The 20,922-nt window shown below is 43.0% G+C and overlaps 1 protein-coding gene across 1 annotated transcript in view; it reads left to right on the plus strand.

Annotated features, from left to right (window-relative positions):
- The window catches only part of LOC308300762 (NACHT, LRR and PYD domains-containing protein 12-like), a gene marked incomplete at its 3' end in the record, with an annotated part of 70,037 nt that extends 50,208 nt beyond the window's left edge, over positions 1–19,829 (plus strand). Inside the window, exons 10-12 of the mRNA XM_080744663.1 lie at positions 10,387–10,560; positions 17,895–18,068; positions 19,652–19,829. Coding sequence (XP_080600789.1) covers positions 10,387–10,560; positions 17,895–18,068; positions 19,652–19,829 — 526 coding nt within the window. The remainder of the gene's footprint in view (positions 1–10,386; positions 10,561–17,894; positions 18,069–19,651) is intronic.
- Positions 19,830–20,922: the final 1,093 nt, after the last annotated feature.

Raw genomic sequence — 20,922 nt, forward strand, 5'->3', positions numbered from 1 at the left:
TTTGCAGCACAGTATCATCTCGAAACTTGGTGTGGGTACTTTCCTAAGCCACTCCCCATCTGTCTTCCTATTGGCTGGGCTTTAGGAACTAGTAATGTAACTAGTTACTTTTTTCAAAGCCGCAGTAACTAATAAAAGTAACTAGTTACTTTTTAAAGGACCAGGTCACCTCTGGGACAACCAGATCTTAATTTATTATTGTGTGGGACACGATCAACACAATCCTGAATTATTTGTTGTGTTCAATCTGTGTTTTTAGATATATTTCAGCATGCTACAACTGGTCATATGATGCATTTTGCATCATATGACCAGTTGTAGCATGCTGAAATCGGCTGAAATACTAAAATATCTAAAAACACAGATTGAACACAAAAAATAACTCAGGATTGTGTTGATCGTGTCCCACACCACAATAAAATAAGATCTGGTTGTCCCAGAGGTGACCTGGTCCTTTAAGTGGTTAAACGCCAAACATAACTTATTATAGTTTCCCTTGTGACTGCTGTATCTGAACAATTTTGCTGCCATTTTAAACATAGCTGTACTAAGCAGCTGCCAAATTGTCCTTACCTTTTAACGTGGGCACGTGCACGCATAGTGCATGATCAGAGATGGGCAGTATTTGAAATACATGTATTTGAAATACGTATTTGAAATACTTTTTTGTATTTTGTAATTTGTATTTGGCTGGGATGGAAAAAATTGGATGTAATTTGTATCAAAATACATTCAGGTCTAGTATTTCCTGTATTTGAAATACAAAATACTTTTTAATGTAAATTATTCTCAAATGGACACAGTTTAGACATTCACAAAGGTTTAAACTGTAGGGGGAAAGATACATTTTCTTTCAATCTAATTTGCTGGTGGTTTGTGTGTGTGTGATACAGCCATAGCACTTGACTTTGCTTCAAATGTAAAGTGCATTATGATTACAATTTTGAAGTACTGCGTTCATCTGTGTATGTATGTATGTAGGTTGGTAGGTAGGTAGCTGTAGGCACAATAAGGGACCAGCATTTGTGGCAATGTCATCATTAACAGCCAATGAGGGACCAGCATTCCTGGTGATGTCAGTGGTGATGTCACTGGCATCGCCAGTGGTGATGCCAGTGTTGAGTGCACCTCATGGCGTGCTCTGCTGGCGCACAAGCAGGCCATACATGGCCTACTTGTGCACAAGACGCAAGTTGGCACCTCGACAGAGTGCAGTTTTAGTTATTATTATAAGGCTGGCAGAGCTGTTTTGCACTCCATGAAGTACTGGCGCAGAGGCACCTGTGCATTCAGTCTGATGCCATAGTTCCTTTAGAAGATAACGTTAAAGTGGGTTCCAGACGATATGCAGTCACCGCCTCCTAGTAATTCATTTTCAATTAGAGGCGGGCGGCTATTTCTTCCGCGCAGCGAAATTTTGTGGCGACGAGGCGAGCGGGTGCAGTCCTGAGAAAATCCCAGTGAGCGTGCTCGTTTGTGCATGCGTACATGGGCAGTGAGAGATGGATTGTGTTCATCTTTGTGAAATACCTTGTGGCGTTTACTCACTGATCGAGTGTGTTTGTGTCTCACCGCGGTGCGGTAACCGCTGACTGTGTGCCTAAATGTTTACACTGGCACACAGTGTAAACATTTAGGCTGCCTGCTCAAGACAAACACCATAGTATGGTCAATTTAAGTGCCTTCCACATGATACGCGGTCACTGCTATGGCTGCCGCTTGGGTCAGCGGTTACTGCACTGCGGTGAGACACAAACACACAGAGTATTTCACAAAGATGAACACAATTCATCTCTTGCCGCCCGCGTACGCATGCACAAATGAGCACGCTCGCGGGGATTTCACGGGACCGCGCCCGCTCGCCTCGCCGCCCCAAAACTTCTCCGAACGGCCAAAATAGCCGCCCGCCTCCCTTTGAAAATTAATTACTAGGAGGCGGTGACCGCGTATCGTCTGGAAGGCACTTTATTCTTCGAAATTCTGACAGGCAATTAATTTAATACTTGGCAGTCAATCTATAAAAGTACTAATCATTGCATCATTTTTTATAAAAAAGTATTTATGTATTTTCAAAATACAAAATACGTATTTGAATCTCAAATACATGTCTCTGGCCTGTATTTATATTTTGTATTTTGATACATTTTTTGACCCAGTATTTGTATTTTGTATCAAAATACTTTTCAATGTATTTTCGCCCATCTAGACTGCGCGCAACTCATGTAGTAGACCGGTAGACAAGATGACAGCTTTCGAATAAAAAAAATCCATTGGAATAGACAAATCCGTTGCCAGGCAGTATCCTGCTGAATCCGCCAGTATTTACATAAGAAAACGTTGGAAACAGCCAGCTGTGCGCTATGGTAACACGTGGGCACGTTCGCGCACATAGCAGACGATATGTGCGCGGATCATATGCCAGGCGGGCACAAGAATCAAACAGCTATCAAATAAATTAAAAAAACGCTCCTTCCTCTGTTTACAACGCTTACCTATGGGACGGCAGCTGCGATTGGCTCTCAGACCGGATATGGAAACCAAGATCCGGTCTAAACAGGAAATACGACTGGATACAGTTAGGGGGCGGGCCTAAAGTCTCGGAAGCGGCTATATACAGCGACTATACTTTTAATCGTTTCATAATGATTAAATCTTCGGGCTCCTCGGGCATCGCAGAGAGGTACAGCGGGAAATCTCCGGTTTCGACGGGGATCACGGGAAATGAGTTAAGGGGAAATATTAACATATTTCACATAAAAGCGCTATTTGCTCTGAGCCATAAATGTCTGAAAACCACTGCCTTAAGATTCATGTAGTGCAGCAAATACACATGACAATGTGTCACATCAAACTTGTTTTCATAAATAAACAGCACTGCACAGCAAATTCTCAATAAAATAAAAACTTTTCATAACAAGGTCTAAACCTGTTGAAAACCACTGAAATAATACTGCAAATTCTCATGCAAGTAAAACATTTGATCCCACAAATAACAATCAAGAATTGACCCTCATAATGATGGGCACACAGAACGCTATGTTGTAATTAACCATCTAAATCTAAAATCTAAATGTGGTTCTAAAAACCTTTTATCTTGAGACCCAAAAGATACATTAGATGTTTGCTTGGGACCCAAACTAGTGAAAACAACAGATCTACAAGTTCACAATGCGTCATGTTTGCAAGCATGTAGTGTAATGGACGTTTTTGATGTTACTATAAGTAAGATAAACAGATCAGGAAGATGCAGGACTGCAATGCCAGGATTCCAACTTATACTTTATTGTAGGTCTCATCACAGTAGAGAGAGACTTGCGTCTCCCTCCATAGCTTCCCCCATCAGCCCCCAACACCCAAAAAGATGTAAATTCTTAATCCAGCGGTGCCGGTGGATTAAACTACTTATGATCACAAAGTCTTGTTTGGAAGCTGTTTTTCCTACAATAAGGACTTGTTTTTTGGGGGACACAAGGATATCCTGCAGGTAAGAGGAAAGCAGAGTGGACTGTTGTGCTGTTGTGTCCGTTTGGCGAAAAAAAGAACTTCTGGGAACTCAGATTAGTTGCTTGCTGCTGTGCTGAGTGGGGCTCTGCATGTGTGTGCCTGTGTGTGTTTGCGTGCTACTACTGTGTGCCTATCAGATGCGCGTCAGATATGCTCCGTTACTTAACATGGCAGCTCTATTAATTTTAACGTGAATGCGCTCCTCATATGGATTAAACATTTATTCCATTGCATTGTAGTGACTCGACTCGAGTGGACTCGGTGGGGGGCGAGTCCCGAGTCAAATGGTCCGAGACCGAGTCGAGTCCAACTCAAATTAAGGGCGAGACCGAGTCAATGAAAATTTGGACTTGAGTCCTGACAAGAGATGAGTCATTGACTCGAGTACTACAACACTAACACACACACACACACACACACACACACACACACACACACACACACACACACACACACACACACACACACACACACACACACACACCCACACACACACACACAGTCGGCATACTTGAAATAGAATGTGTGTGAGTCGGCTGTTTGTAAGGGGTTTGTCAGAGAGGAACATGCAGGACATTTAATAAATCAATACCACAATGATTGTTATATGAATTTTGCCACCACAGGTTCCGTTAAGTTGATAAATACACATTTGACAGTCTATAAATATTTCTACCACAATTAAATGATATATTTCTATCATACTGCATAAAGTATATACTGTGAGAAAGAAAAGGTTTCGAGAAGTGTTCAAACACAATCAAAATTTATTAAAAAAGAGCTCCTGAGTCCTGAGCAGCAACACTATACCATCACAGCATAGGTTCCAACTCCCACATACAGTTTACACAGCCCTCTGATACATTTCAGAGAGAAATCAAAATTTGTCAAGTCGTGTTGACAAATATCTTTATAAGGCTCTTTGGTCAGGAAAAATACAAGACAGGACATGACATTCTGGTGACAGGTGAAGGAGTGACTCACTCAACAGTTGTTCTCAAGCTTAGAATAAATATCCCTGACATGACACTAACCCAATGACACTCTGGTCACCTTAAGGAGAAAACAAAGATTACATTTTTTGAATTCTATTACAGTAGATGGCTTATTGCCTATTTTCACTACTTGTTAGACATTTGTTTTCTAAGTTATGGAATTTCTCAGATTTGTCATAATGTCTACCCCTGTACAACATAACGTTATGTCCCATTGTGGCGTTATTCTTCTTTTTTAACTATCATTTTAGTCGGGGACCCAGTCCCCAAAATGGGAGGGGACCTGTGATTTTCTGCCGTACTTTTTATTTCTGTTTTATTTATTAGTTTGGTCATTAAGGTCCACAGAATGAGAGGCCTGCTCTGCCGGAAATATCGCGAAAAAAAGTTATGGCCATTTGTATATTCACTGTCCCATTGACTCCACTAGAAATATTAAAAAAATAAAAAACATCCGCTTTAATTAGCATGTGAGGGGTCAAATTAGGGGTTCTTCATGATTCTGAATCCATTGCAAGCATTTGTTTTGCATAAAAAAACATTGCTTGGGTTACTTTTCGGCAGCCCAAAACTGTGAAAAGTGGAAAAAAAGTGATGACTCATCACTTTTGACTGTTTTGGGGGGTTGATATCTTGCCCAAGGAATGTTTTTCATGCAAAACAAATGCTTGCAATGGATTCAGAATCACGAAGAATCCCTAATTTGACCCCTCACATGCTAATTAAAGCAGACTTTTTTTCTTTTTTTAATATTTCTAGTGGATTCAATGGGACAGTGAATATACAAATGGGCATAACTTTTTTTCGCGATGTTTCCGGCAGAGCAGGCCTCTCATTTTGTGGACCTTAATGACCAACCTAATAGATAAAACTGAAATAAAAAGTATGGCAGAAAATCACGGGTACCCCTCTTTTCTTTGAGCTTTTGGCCATGTGGGTCCTCGACTATTTTGATCCCACGATTTTGTAACCCATTTTTTCACCCTGTGCCAATTGCCTAAGCTATGTAATCCTGGGCTCTGCTCTCCCTCTGCCACGCCAGGGGAGACGGACTGACCTCATGCTTCCTTCAATGCATGAGTAGTCCAAGTTGTTTCTTTTCACCCGACGGGGGATTTCCCCGGTTTGGACGTAGCGCGTGGAAGGAACACGTTATTCCAACCAGTTCCTTTCCCCTCCATCAGGCGCCCCGGCTGGCCAGAGGGAGGCGTTATTGAGACCAGTATTACTGTTGTTTTTGTGAGGGTATCTACCCTAGGAGACACAGGGAGAACATGCAAACTCCACACAGAAAGGCCCTTTTGCCAACCCAACCTAGGATGTGGGCGCTGATGACGCTGAGGAGAGAACACGCCCCCAGCGCCCACAGAGTCCCCCGGCGGGAATCGAACCCAGGACCTTCTAGCTGTGAGGCGACAACGCTACCAACTGCGCCAAGGCCATTGCGTGTTTGTCGAGGTCGCGGCAACAGAAAATGATACGCTCCGCCAATCATAGTAAACCACACACACCGGACATCAATATTGAGTCCAGACGGAGCCTTTATACGATAACGTAACCATAACACATTAACATGAACGTGCGCATGAAGTAATACTGCCCTGTCCCTGTGATTTTTATATGCAAACTGCTATTAAAGTATTCAATCAAAAGAACGAGAGATGTATCTGGGTGACCTACAGTGCGTGCGCCACGGTGCGTACATGAACGTTTCTTTCTGACAACCACCTAAATATTGTCCGGTTACCAGGGCGGGATCTAGGCATAGGCAAGGGGGGGCAATGCCCCCCTAAATGCCCTTTCTGCCCCACCAAACATGATGGCATGCAAAAATCTAACATTTCAAAAATATTAAAATATTTGAAATGTTCTGCTACAACTAGGCAGATGGATAGATAAACTGATAACAAATTAGAGAGAGAGAGAGAGAGAGAGAGATAGGTGTAAGACCTGTTGTTTGTATTGTGTTATAGGTATAAGTGTGCCAAAATGCTTAGTTTTCTATGCATTTCGGGTGTTTTAGGGGGTTTGTCCCCCCAATTTTTCTCCGCCCACGCCGCTTCGTGGCATGGGATGGAGGTGACCCCCCTATCATTTCTTCCTGCCCCACCTAGTGCTAAAGGCTAGATCCGGCCCTGCCGGTTACCGTGTTAGCAGACGCAATTTATATCCGACACCAATTGATTAGACGTTTTCCTGGCCGGGACCCAAACTAGTGAAAACAGCAGATCTACAAGCTCACAACGCGTCTTGACTTGCTGTGAGCTTGTAGATTGGCTATTTTCACTAGGCCTAGCCTACTTCTTATTATTCTTTTTATATGTAATTTATTAGATGTGTTTGCTTGTTTGAAAAAAATATGAATAGGCACATAATCGTATGCGGTGACAATATAGCCTAAGCTTTTTATAGTCTTGAAATAAAATATATTTTGACAGACAGCACTATAGCCTGCATGTAGGCCTACTGACCACTGTTATTGAAATCGGGGTTATATTTCTTGCAAAAGTTTATAAAGACAATTGTCCATGGCGCGCCAGAGCGCCACAGCCACATAGGCGTGATGTTTAATTGATAGCATAAATAGAAAGGGAGATAGGTCCCGTCCTACTAACACATGTCATACAAGAAAATAAATAGAGAGTTCACAGAATACAAATTTGACTAAGAGTAGACTAATTGTTTGAGAAATGACCATATAGGGTCTGGGAATTGAAGCAGCTGGGGCGATCAACATTAACCTCCAACCCACCTACTCTATAGTTTTTTATTGCCTTGGTAGGCTGTCAGCCTATATTTTTCTTTACCTACTGTTACATTTCATAATGAAATGTTTGGCTATTTATAGGATATGGTTAAAACATGCGTGATCATTTGCATTTGTTGCGTTGCCTAATAGCCTAATAAAAACACTATTTCTGTTAGAAGCAGTTGTCATTGATTGTTTTTTAGATTCAGGAAACATCTATGAAGTGGCTTACTAGCTCAGAAATAAATCAAATAGTCTATGAAGTGTTTTGTAGCCTTATTCTATAGGTATTATTAACCGCAATCTACTTGCGTTCTGGAGTCACCGAAATGTCGGGTTGATGCGCTGCCGTCTCCAAATCTCTCCATGTGTCCAAAATAACAGATGTATACCCACTAAGCAATTTGGGGGTTAAAAAGCGTTCAAATGACGTCTTCGCCCTAACCGGACGTCTAGCTAGATCCGGTCTGTGACGAGTTTAAATTTTAAAGTTTTTTCAACGTCTATACATAGCCTAGACATTGTATCACCGTCATTTATACGACTACATTTCGCCATTAGCGGCCGCCGAAAGTAGTGAAAATGATGGCAGCCAGCAGGATTTAAAAACACAATTTCTTGGTTTTGGGATCCTGTAACCTACACGTCGTACTGCGGCTGATCAAATCTATAGCGCATTTTATTGCTATTCATGTTTGACATAGGTGGCCACCCAGATTCGAACTTACGATCTTCTATATACCAGACCCGTACACTAACCACTACACCACGGCCTCCGATACAAATGGTCGGTGCATTTTGCTTGACAAGGGAAACTAACTTTATATTGATGCATATTATAAAACGATTTTATTTAATCATTATAATGGTGGGGATGTGGGGAGAGTCGAACAGCCGTACGTGTTTGTGTTTATATTGCTGTCAGAATGAATGTAACTCAGAGAAGAAATAGCCTATGCTGTCAGCACCACGGCATTATTTATTACACTTTTTTATTTATTACAGAATTTTTCAAAGGACTTATTGCCCAGCTTTTTATAGACGGATAAAAGACGTGCAATGACCAGAAAACTGCTCAACCGGGAGATCTAATCATTACAAGCTATACTGTTAGCATCCGATAATGAACAACTTGATAAAAATGTATTAAAAAAAAAGATGGTCTAACACACGTTTGTCCTAAACGGTGATATATCGTTTAAATGGAAGCGTTCAGATGACGGCTACAACTAAACTAGACTATATAGCGAAATTGGCTCTTAAAATTTCTTTAGTCCAATATTTGAAAACCAGGTGTGCATATTAAAGCTGTTTTTTTAATCAACAAGTATGGAATAATGGATTAAATGTAATCAGCTACAATCGGTCTATAGACAGACTGACGATAGACAGTTCAAATGAGGGCTAACCGTAGACCATAGGTCTAGATGACGGCTTGTGTTTACTGGGTAAGCTGTCGACACGCCATGACGCAATGCGTTGATATCTTGTAACTCTGTTTTTTTGTGTGTGTTGCGCGCCGTGCATTACGCATAGGGTCTATTCAATCATGGCTTGGTCAAGTAAGTTGGTCATTATGAAGTGATTTAAACAAAACAAAAAATGTCTCCTCATTCCTTGGAAAGCACAGCATGACCAATGACTGTATTGTGTCCCTATTAAAACTGTAAATATTGAAACGTTGGCATTTGAAAATAGCCATCTACCAGCTCTCCATGCAGTGTTGCGCTCCAAATGGAAATTCCCTGACATTGATTCTCAAAGCTCTGAGCTTTGCTTGCCTTTATATAAAACCATAATTGATATGATATAAATTATAACTATCATCTACAATTACTTGTTATAGAAAACGTTTGTAATCGGGTCTTTATTTGCTGTGCAATGAATTAATCAAACTGAAAGAGTGAATGGTAATGCTTCGCTAATCATTTGTCAGGAACTGACACTCTATCACTTCTGCTAATTAGGTATTCTAGGTAGGATATTATTATTAACTGAATGAGTGTTGGTTTGATTTATTTGTAATGAAATTGAAGGCAAAAACAAGCATTAATTAATCATTTAATCGTGCCCAAATCGCGAAATTAAGGAAACCCGGCATGTGGAGTTATTAATCTATAAATAAAGTGTTCATGCTTCTTCTCAAACAGACACAAATAAAATAACTGGAGCATTTAGGTCTGCAGCATGAATGATTAATTCCAGGGTAGATGTTTCACAGTGTTTCCGATGCAATACGAGGCATGCAGCAGCAGCAGCAGTCCATAATCAAAGCGATCGGCTGTAAGCCTGTAACATTAATGATCAGTCAATCAAATTGAATATTAAAATGATTCCCACACAGTCTGTGTAGTTTGGCAGGTCCAGTGCATCACATACTGTAGCAGGCCATGACAACAAGAGAAGAGACATGAGAAAGGCTTGTAAATAACATTTCCTTGTTGCAATGAACAGCCAAATGATTTCCAAATAGGGTCACATTAAAAACCACAGTAACTAGACCATAGAATGACAAAAGAACAAGCTGACAAAGTGTCAAAATCTATAAAAATCAAACGTTATTTTGTATTTATTTCTTGGCTGGCTTCTGCGTCCAGGAACGCGGAAGAATGGCTCATGGCTGTCTGAGTGAGTGTCATGTTGATTCTGGAGGTGGGGGCTTGATTGCAGGGAATCAACCACTGCGCTGTAAGGAATCAAATTGATTGGTCGTTATGGGGAGAACCCAGGACGTGCGGGAGATTTGACTGGTCCGTTTTACAGCACATTCCAGGAAACAGGGACAGCGATTGGCCCGCCAACCTCGACAGAGAAGTCACAGCAGGCGCCACCATGCCTCCTGTTGTGGCGTAATTTAACTTGCGCACTTGTTGTCATTGGCGCCTTGGCATAGTGCTCAAATTACCACACTCATAATAGCAAAATGGCAATTGGTCACACCTCCATCTCTTATTTTAAGAGACAGATTTATCTTAAGAGCTGGTCGATCAAAATAGGGCTCACAATGTCTTTTGTTTTGCCTCTGTGATTTGCTGAGGATCAGAGAGGCTTATGGGTAATGTAGTAGAAGTCATGAAAACCATGGAAAGTTTTGACATAAAACTAAAACTAATTTCCTCTTTTAATCTGTCATTACAGACTTGATAACTATGCCATCGATGAGACATTCTGTGAGATTCTGGTCTCAGCTCTCACCTCTAATCCCTCACATCTCCTGGAACTGGAAATGACTGTCTGCTTCCTGACGCCACCAATGATGAAGTCGCTTTGTGACGCAATGAAGAGTCCTCGCTGTAGACTGCAGAAACTGACGTACAGTACCCCCCCCCCCCCCCCCCCCCACACACACACACACACACACACACACACACACACACACTAAAACACACACTAAAACACACTCATATCTATTTAAGGCATCATTTGTATTATATTTCTAGAAAAGGAATGTCCTACTAAATTTTAAGTGTGCCTGCAGTGTGCAACCTTGTGTAGTTGGTGTTAGCATTAGAATTTTAGCATTAACATCAGCATTTGCAATAACATTTTAGCTTTAGATTTAACATTAAAGTTATACCATGTAACGTTTTTTATAAAACAAATCTTAAAATTGTCCTAACTGTTAAATCGCTAAAGTTTTAGAACACCCACTCTGTTATTTTCAGCTTCTAAAGCCTTCTCTTTTTATGTTTTCTACATAGCCGTGACAGGGGCGGGATTTCCCTGCAAAATTACGTCATCTGCATCATCCGTATACGTTGTGTATACGTTGTCCAATCACATCGCGGATGATACACACATGATACACTACCGGCCGGGGGCACGGTGGCGCAGTGGTTAGCGCTTCGCCTCACAGCTAGAAGGTCCTGGGTTCGATTCCCGCCGGGGGACGCTGTGGGTGCTGGGGGCGTGTTTCTCCCTCCGCGTCATCAGCGCGCACACCCTAGGTGGGGTTGGCGATAGGGCCTTTCTGTGTGGAGTTTGCATGTTCTCCCCGTGTCTCCTAGGGTTGATACCCTCACAAAAACATGCAGTAATCCTGGTCTCAATAATGCCTCCCCCTGGCCAGCCGGGGTGCCTGATGGAGGGTAAAGGAACTTGGAATAACGTGTTCCTTCCACGCGCTACGTCCATCCCGGGTAAATCCCCACTGTCAGGTGAAAAGAAACAACTTGGACTACTCATGCATTGAAGGAAGCATGAGGTCAGTCCGTTGTCTCCCCAGGCGCGGCAGAGGGAGAGCAGAGCCCAGGATTACATAGGCAATTGGCACTGGGTGAAAAATGGGTTGCAAAATCGTGGAATAAAAAAAAAAAAAAAGATACACTACCGGCCAATCACAGCGTATCTGCCGTCTCTTCAGGAAGTAGCCTCCCTCAGCTACAGTGTTTACGATGGTGAAGGATTCTTAACCTCTTAACCCTTTCAGTGCCACCTTTTCACCACTAGAGGGCACCCAATGGCCATAGAATCCACCATAGACATACGCTGTATATGCACAAGCCGTGCGCAGCCATGATGCGCCTGAACACTTTCCTTTGTGCACGAACAGGAACAGTGCATGAAAAGTTAGCTTGAAGTTAGCTATTGGCTACCAAGCATTTTAGAAGCCCTATTTTCGGCGATTTAGCCGTGATTAAACCTTGCACACCTCATGGATATGCATGGAACAGAGAAAATGAGCTCTAAAGATCCTGGATTGCATTGGAGTGGATGGCAAATATCGGCAGTGCGACGCTCTCGCGGGCCGTGTAAACAGATGACGGCCGGCGGCCCGGCTTGACAATTTTATACATTTATTTTTATTTTTTTTATAAAAAAAATAAATAATTATCTCGAACTAGTTCGGGATTGGCACCCTGAACGTTAATAAGGTCCAAACTACTATATTCCAAGTTCCTTTCCCCTCCACAATAAGAGTTAATCCCCAAATCCTGGCCAGAAAATTACGCTCTACCCCTCCACGGATTCGTATCGGTCGCGGTGGTTTGCGGCGCCGCTCCGGTGGTCCGCGGCGGTGGTCCGCGACGACTCCGGGCGAAAAACGGACGAAAAAAGCAATACAGCTACTGACCACTAGTTTAGCTAATTACAAAGTATTAGCATTTTAGCATTAACATTAGCATTTTTTACATTAGCATTTCTAATATTATCATTGACATTTTTAGCATTAGCATTTGTTAGCATTAGCATTTGTTAGAGTTAGCATTTTTAGCATTGGCATTTTTAGCATTAGCATTTTTAACTTTAGTATTAGCATTTTTAGCTTTAGCATTAACAGATGTAGTGGTTAGCATTAGCGTTTAGCTGCACGTTTTGATGTATATATTGCGGGGGTGGCGTAAATCGTGCAGCAGTTATTATGTGCCGAAATGTTATTATATACTTAAGTATGGCGGATTACCATAAGTGTTTTGCCATTGCATGGCAGGCACACTTCAAAAATATCTATCTATCCATCTATCCATCTATCTGTCTATCTATAGGCTATACTCACACACACACACACACACACACACACACACACTCACACACACACACACACACATGAGAACTTCCGGAACCGTTATAGGAACCAGTTCTACATGGAACCAATATGGGGGAACCGAAAACAAAAAGAAATCGGAATCGGTTAAAACCAAACAGATCCCAACCCTAACATCAAAACGTGCGGCTCGGCCGGGAATGGGGTGCTATCGGCTGGGTTACACCCCGCCATACCGACGCCCTGCCACTCCGACCATTGACTTCTATGGGTCGAAATGGCGGGGTGCTCCCTCTTTTCTATGCACATCGCCTTTACGACCCTAAACGTCTCGATTTAGAAACATCGCCATTTCGAATAAACCTGTCGGAAAGGCAGGGTGTCCCCGTTTTGCTATAGACATCACCACTCCGACCCTAGGAAAGCCCTTCTATTTTTGCAAAAGCAATGCGCGGCCGCTGCTTCTATAAGCGAACGATTCAGCTGTGCGTAGAGCGGCAGTTCATAGGGGTGGAAGAAGAAAAAAAAAAGGAATGAGTTTATGTGCATCTCCCCCCTCATCTCTCTCTCTCTCTTTCTTTCTTTCTTTCTTTCTCTCTTTCTCTCTTTCTCTCTCTCTCTCTCTCTCTCTCTCTCTCTCTCTTCAACGCAATCTTGTAACGGGCTAGTATTATTTCTGTAGGCCTACTTCAAGCTTGATGGTTTGATGGAGGGACAATTAAAACATTTATATACACTGAATGAATAAAGACACATCACAGATATACAGTACTTAAAATTAGAAAAATCCTTGAGAATTGACCCGAGCAATAAGGCTTTGTGCGTCCACCGAGGCGGCGCCAACACGCAGGCAGCATCGGAGCTTCCTCCGGGGGTCCCCGGGCCCCGCGGACCACCGCCTGTCACCCCGCCGTTCAGTGGGCACCTGGGCCAGCCTGCCAGGCCCACCGGAGCCCCGGGCAGCCCCCTACGCCCTACTGGAGCCACTGACAGCAACGACGCGCCATTCCCCGCATTAATGATTGAATAATATCCTACAGAACAGATGAAATCACGTAGCTGTAATGTAGGCTATATTGCTGGCTTAATTTGTTAATTATTAGGAGCAATAAATATAGTCTATACGCCTACTTGATTTAACAATAAATAGGCTCAAAAAGGGTCACTGTGACATGGCTTATTTAATCAAATCCAATCAAAGCTTTATAGTATGCTTTGGGTAGCTCACCAGATCTGCAAACTCGCAAGCATGCATGTTGTGTAACCCTAACCCTATAAGATAGCCTAATAGGCTCCAATCGCTCCATATACAAGTGCAAACAAAAATGAACAAAAATGCTTAAATACTTCTAAAATAAAATGGACAATTTCTTATATCCCTTTACCCCAGTCCCCTTAATTTATCTGATGAAGGATATAGGATATTTTGCTGGTGGTTTCGTTATTCGTAGGCTATTTATGATCGCAAGCCAAGAAGACAATTAAGGTGGCGTTTCCAAAACGTTTCTGGACACACACGCACACACGCACGCACACACACGCACACATTTGCGCTCTTAAGTTATGTAGGCCTATTGCTGCAACCAAATCGCCCCTCGGGAAAAACGAATATACACGTAGGCCTAATGAACTTGAACTTTATGCACACTCGATCGCTCTCTCCCTCTCTCTCTTTCTGTCATTTGTTTCTTTTCCTAAATAAATAAGCAGCAGCAGTTAACGGCTGCATGGCGCTGTCAACTAAATGATCAGGTCGCTTTTGGCTGTATCCTCAATATATGAACCTCTCCCTCTCTCGATGAGTCGTTACTGGTCTGGTAGTATGGTAACTGTCGTTTCCATTCTGTGAGAGAGAGAGAGAGAGAGAGAGAGAGAGAGAGAGAGACAGAGAGAGAGAGAGAGAGACAAGCGCTGGCCGTCTGTCGCGCTGCCTGCCTTTCTGTCTGTCCCGCGCGCTCTGGATGGATAGATAAATAACGGGGGGGGGGGGGGGGGGGTGCAAGCGCCGCTGTGATGGACGGACAGACAGACAGACAGACAGACGCGTCGCGCTGTGTGCCAGCTATAGGCCCTACCGTCAATTCATTTTACGCTTACAGTTAACGGGTGGGTCCATTTGGTTTCATTTTAGTTACAGATATAAGGTGGTCCACAACTCTTTAGCTGGGGACCACCTGGGATCCCCTCAAGGACCACTGGTTGAAAAGCAGCCATAAAGAAATGTGTCCTCCGCTTAAGGCTGTCCATATAGCCTACAGTAACAGTCCATTGATGCCATTAATCCCTATACCCGTTTAATTAATTCATTGCATATTAAATAGGCCTAAGCAAAATAGGCAGTAATAAGCACTGGTGCAAAATGCATGTATGATTGAATAAAGCAAATAGCCTACTCCAAGAAAAAGTACAATGCGTTGCTGTTATATGGCCAGCTCAATAACAGACCTACCCAGGAGTGTGTCTGTGTGTGTGGTAGGCTTCTGTGGTTGGTACAGTATAGTCAAAGACGCACAGGAAAGTAGCCTATAGACAGGAGGTCCAGTTCAGTCCCCACACGCACACACCTTTCTCTATCTCCTCTGAATCAGAGGAGATATAGAGCACGACGCTACAGCCTCTTATTAATCAGAAACTCTGATTAATAAGAGCCTATTAGCGTCGTGCGAAGGTGCGCCTTGTCAGTAGCCTATATTCCATGTCTTCAGTTTTTGGCCGAAGATTGATAACAAGACAGACCCCGTGCAGCCAGAACCCGCGGAGGGTCGGGATTGGTCGCCAAACAGCGAAAAATAGACGATTTAGGCCTACACGCACACAACGAGGTGTATGTCTATACAGACTCTACACAACATGCTTGCCGAGTTTGCAGATCTTTCGGTGAGCGACGCAAAGCCATAGCCTATATAAAGCTTTGATTAGATTTGATAAATAACCATGTCACAGTGACCAATTGTAATTTTGCAACTTTCTTGAGCCTATTTATTGTTAAATCAAGTAGGCGTATAGACTATATTTATTGCTCCTGATAATTAACAAATTAAGCCAGCAATATAGCCTACATTACAGCTACGTGATTTCATCTGTTCTGTAGGATATTATTCAATCATTAATGCGGGAATGGCGCGTCGTTGCTGTCAGTGGCTCCACTCCAGTAGGGCGTAGGGGGCTGCCCGGGGCTCCGGGTGGGCCTGGCAGGCTGGCCCAGGTGCCCACTGAACGGCGGGGTGACAGGCGGGTGGTCCGCGGGGCCCGGGGACCCCCGGAGGAAGCTCCGATGCTGCCTGGGTGTTGCGCCGCCTCGGTGGACACACAAAGCCTTATTGCTCGGTCAATTCTCAAGGATTTTTCTAATTTTAAGTACTGTATATCTGTGATGTGTCTGTATTCATTCAATGTATATAAATCATGTTTTAATTGTCTGGAGAGAGAGAGAGGGAGAGAGAGATGGAGAGAGAGTATGAGAGCAGGAATTAGTCATTAGTAGCCTATTACGCACCAGCACGGACAAAACCTGCGCCATAATAACAATTATAATAATAATTATAATAATAGCAATAATAAAGAGAGAGAGAGAGAGAGAGAGAGAGAGAGAGGAGAGAGAGAGAGAGAGAGAGGGAGATGGAGAAAGAGAAGAGGGAGAGAGAGATGGATGGAGAGAGAGAATGAGAGAGACTGCGGGATCCGTGGAGGTCGCTTGCACACCCCAGGTCGAGTGGGGGGGGGGGGGGGGGGGGGGGGGGGGGCGGTCGAAATGGGGGGGGGTCGAAGTGGGGGGGGGGGGGGGCGCGGTCGAAATGGGGGGGGTCGAAGTGGGAGGGGTGTCGAAGTGGGGGGGTGAGGCGAGGTCGAAATGGGGGGGGGGGGTCGAAGTGGGAGGGGGGGGGGAAGTGGGGGGTTTCGAAGTGGGGGGGGGGGTCGAAATGGAAACCTGTTCCCTATCGGCTGGGCTTTAAACAGCCATAACTCCAGTTCAAAGCATGGTACCATCTTGAAACTTGGTGTCTGGACTCAAACGGCCAATGTGAATATAATAAGTCCCTATTAAAAATGCTAATGCTAATGTTAATAAAAATGCTAATGCTAAAAATGCTAACACCAACCAAAAATGGTAACACCAACCGATACACAAGGTTTCACACACTTAGCGAGCTGCAGGCACACGTAAAATGTCTTAGAATTTCTCTTTTCTAGTATTGATTGAATATAGCACGTAGTTAGTTATGGTGAGCAAATTATGTACTAGAAAATCGATGTCCAATGTTTTCTCAGAAAGAAATGGTCTAAATATTAGCCTTTTAGCCTACACTTTCAATGGCTGGGTCAAATTGACCGAAGGCCCTGCGTGTTATATGTTAATACAGGGGGGTGTTGCAAATGCATGACATGTAACATTTTCATATCACATGATTAGTACAGCAAATAAGCCAAGCAGAAGAAATGTCATGGAGAAAATTGAAAACTGGGTCAAAATGACCCGAAACGGGTGAAACCACAACACTTTACTGCATTAAATGTGTGTGTGAGGGGGGAAAAAAAGAAAAGAAAAAAAATCTGGGGGCACCAGATTGTAATCTCTCCTGGGGCGCAAAACTGTAGCCAGCCCTGCATGGTAGATTTAGAAACATTATGCAAAAGGTTATCTTTGATCAGATTTTTCATGGTTCTTAAATTGGGGTGAAACAATGTTTAAATAATGATATATGCTATAACAATTTTCAGATTTCAATGTACTACATATTAAAAAAAAAGAAATAAATCACACTTTCATTATACATAGAGTGGTCTTTGTCCACAGACAAGAGACCAGGCCCTCTTGCAAAAGTTCAACTGGTTAAAAATAAATAAAAAATAAAAACTCTAGCTCAGAGGTTTATTATTCCACAATGCAAGTAGACATCCAGATAGCAAGAGGTGATTAAATAAAGCCACACATACTAAGTAATGTACTGAATAAACTATTTAAATTGGCAACAGGTGAAACAGTCCTTTTCAGCATAGGTGGAAACACTAACAGATCTAACAGGATATATTATCATTGTCCAGTGAGTCAGAGCTGCTGACAGTATGTTTTGAGAATGAGATTTATTTATCAGATTGTCATCAGTGCAGACAGCAAATACACTTGAATAAGACATGCTTATATGTTTTTATCTCCATTCAGGCTGTGTCACTGTCGCCTCGACCAGAGCAGCTGTGAATATCTGGCCTCTGTTCTCTGTTCCGAGTCATCTAGTCTTCAAGAACTTGATTTAAGCTCAAACGACCTGGGAGACGATGGGGTGAAGGAATTGTTTCCAGGACTGCAGAGTACACAATGCAGATTGGAGATTCTCAGGTTAGATCAGATCATGCTGTTGATTTCCATTATACCTATAGAAATGTGATGCTTTTAAATACATGTGTTCAACATCAGTTTAAATTCTGAATAAGTAAGTTATGTGCTTTATGTGGACAATATGTGGCACTGTGTGAAAAAGCATGTTCATTTTTGAAAGTAGCAAATCACTACTGCAAAATTAGATATTTCTTATTTAGATTTACTCGATAGCTTTGGAAAACCAGGGGTCCTCAGAGTTAATAGGGGGATGGGGGGAGGGCAGATCTACAATATCTACAAGCTCACAATGCCTTGTGAATTTGTAGATCGGCTATTTTGGTTTAGCAAGCACAGAGTAAAAGGTGAACTTTAGGAGGCACGGTGGTGCAGTCAGTAGTGCTGTCGCCTCACAGCTAGAAGGTCCTGGGTATGATTCCCACCTGGGGGCGCTGGGTTCGCCGTGTTCTCTCCTCTGCGTTATCAGTGCCCATAACCTAGGTGGGGTTGTCAAAAGGGCCTTTCTGTGTGGAGTTTGCATGTTCTCCCCGTGTCCCCTAGGGTAGATACTCTCACAATAAAAACACAGTAATCCTGTTCTCTAATTGATTGATTGATTATTGTATTAGACAAAAATGGAGAACAGTACAAGTATAGTCAATACAATTGAAATGTAGTACAGTACAAGTACAGTTAAACACCCTGCCTAAAAGGAACATCCCAAATAAGACTTTTCACTGTTTTTTACATTGGAAGCCCTCTGTATTTAATTCATGGACTCGCCTGATGGAGGGGAACGGAACTGGTTGGACTAGCGTGTTCCTTCCATGCGTTACGTCCAACTGGGGAAACTCCCCCGTCAGGTGAAAAGAAGCGTCTTGGACTACTCATGCACTGAAGTAGGCATGAGCTCAGATCGAGGCTCTCCCCAGGTTGGCAGAGGGAGAGCAGAGCCCAGGATTACAGCTTAGCACTGGGTTACAAAACCGTGGGATAATTATGTTTTGCCAATATGGTTAAATGTCTGAAAATACACATTAGCATGAATCCAACATGCACTGTGCTCAGCATAGTGGAAAAACATAAGAGGAAGATGATTGTTGCTAGTGGATATGACTACACTGTTATGGAGGTTCAAACGTGATTCGCTATTTAATGATGCATTATTTTCATCTTAACAAATCAAACTTTAGTTGGCTATACTGACATAATGTGAATGAACAACACATTCTCACCCCCAAGGTGTCACACACCTGACGCCCTGTCAAGTACCCTACAGCATCACAAGAGAGGACACTTTGGGTATGCCTACTGCTTCAAGTAGGGGACGCTTTGGGTATGCCCAGTGGTCTGAGAAAAAAAAAGTTATTCCCCAACTAGGATTCGAAACAACTACGTAGGGTTTACCAGCCACCGAACGTTCCCTATCACGCCACTATCCACAACGGAGCCATGCCGTCTGAGCCGCATGAGTTTTACTGAGGTTAGGGTTTGGGTTAGGTTTAGGCATAGTTTTACTGAGGTAAGGGTTAGTCATTGAGTATTCAAATATGTGATTAAGCCAGTTTTTGTCTGAATTAACTGCTATTTATTTTATTATTCAGCTTGAGACAAACCAGCATCACAGCCAAATGCTGCAAGGAATTGTCATCACTTCTCAGTTCCAACTCATCCTGTGTGAGAGAGTTGGATCTCAGCTGGAACGAGCTGCAGAATGAAGGCGTAAAGATCCTGTCTGCTGGACTGAAGAGTCCTCACTGCACTCTGGAGATTCTGAGGTGAATAATAAAGCAAAGTGGTTACCGGGGTATTATACACCAGCTGAGAGGCGTTGGGAAACACAAGGCGTCAGCCCAGTGTTTCCGACGCTCTCAGCCTGTATATACAATATATTTCGCGAGTCATCCCGCGATCAGCACTGTGGACACCTTTTAATATGTCGAGAGTCATCACGGGATCGGCGTTAAATGAGTTAAGAACCATATTTGATCCATACACATGTTTATTTTCATCCAGATTTAGCTGCTATGTGGGTGAACATCACATCAAAAACGCTAGCATAGCAACCTAAACTAACAGCCGAGTATGTGCCTGGAGAATAGAGGCGCTTTTCGCCTTTACAAGCCCAGCCCGGAGCCATTCAGTCACTGTCCTATGCATGTGGGCGGTGCTTAGAAGGACCTGCACGGCAGGATTTGAGAGAAAATCAAATGCTCGCTTCTCTAGTTCAGCCTCACGGAACTGTGGAAAGAAATAACACACCTGGCTTTGATATAAACTGATTCAAGGTGGTGGTTATAGTCTCAGATACCACGGCAACCAGCCAATCAGAATCAAGGAATGGAACTAGCCGTTTTAGAATGTGTGTTCTGTGTGGATCTCTACTTGAATATCAGCAAGAGATTGATCTCTCTCTCTCTCTCTCTCTCTCTCTCTCTTTCTCTTTTCAGGCTGGCATACTGTCTGGTCTCAGAGGAAGGCTTTTCTTGTCTGGCCAACCTCTCTCATCTGAAAGAGCTGGACCTTGGAATCCAGACTCTCAAGTGAGTAGAGGTGTGAAGTCAGTCCATGCTGAAACGATCAAATGGTTGCTGAGAGATGCTCTGCAAGACACAAACTGAATGGGTTCCCAGATTGTATCACATCTATCTATCTAACTTCTAACTATTCATTCACGTAATGTCTTATCAGTACTCTACACGTACTCTGACATGACATCACATGAAGAACACCATATATGGGCATAAACAGGACGTCACAACACATCTAGTGTGTTATGTAGGCTGTAATAGCTGGGTAATAGAGTGTAATACTTGCTGGCTACTTGGCTTTATCAGAAGACTTTATGAATACTTGGAGATTGTCGGGATGACCG

Source organism: Nannobrachium achirus (genome assembly GCF_963921795.1).
Source record: "Nannobrachium achirus genome assembly, chromosome: 16".
NCBI lineage: Eukaryota > Metazoa > Chordata > Actinopteri > Myctophiformes > Myctophidae > Nannobrachium > Nannobrachium achirus.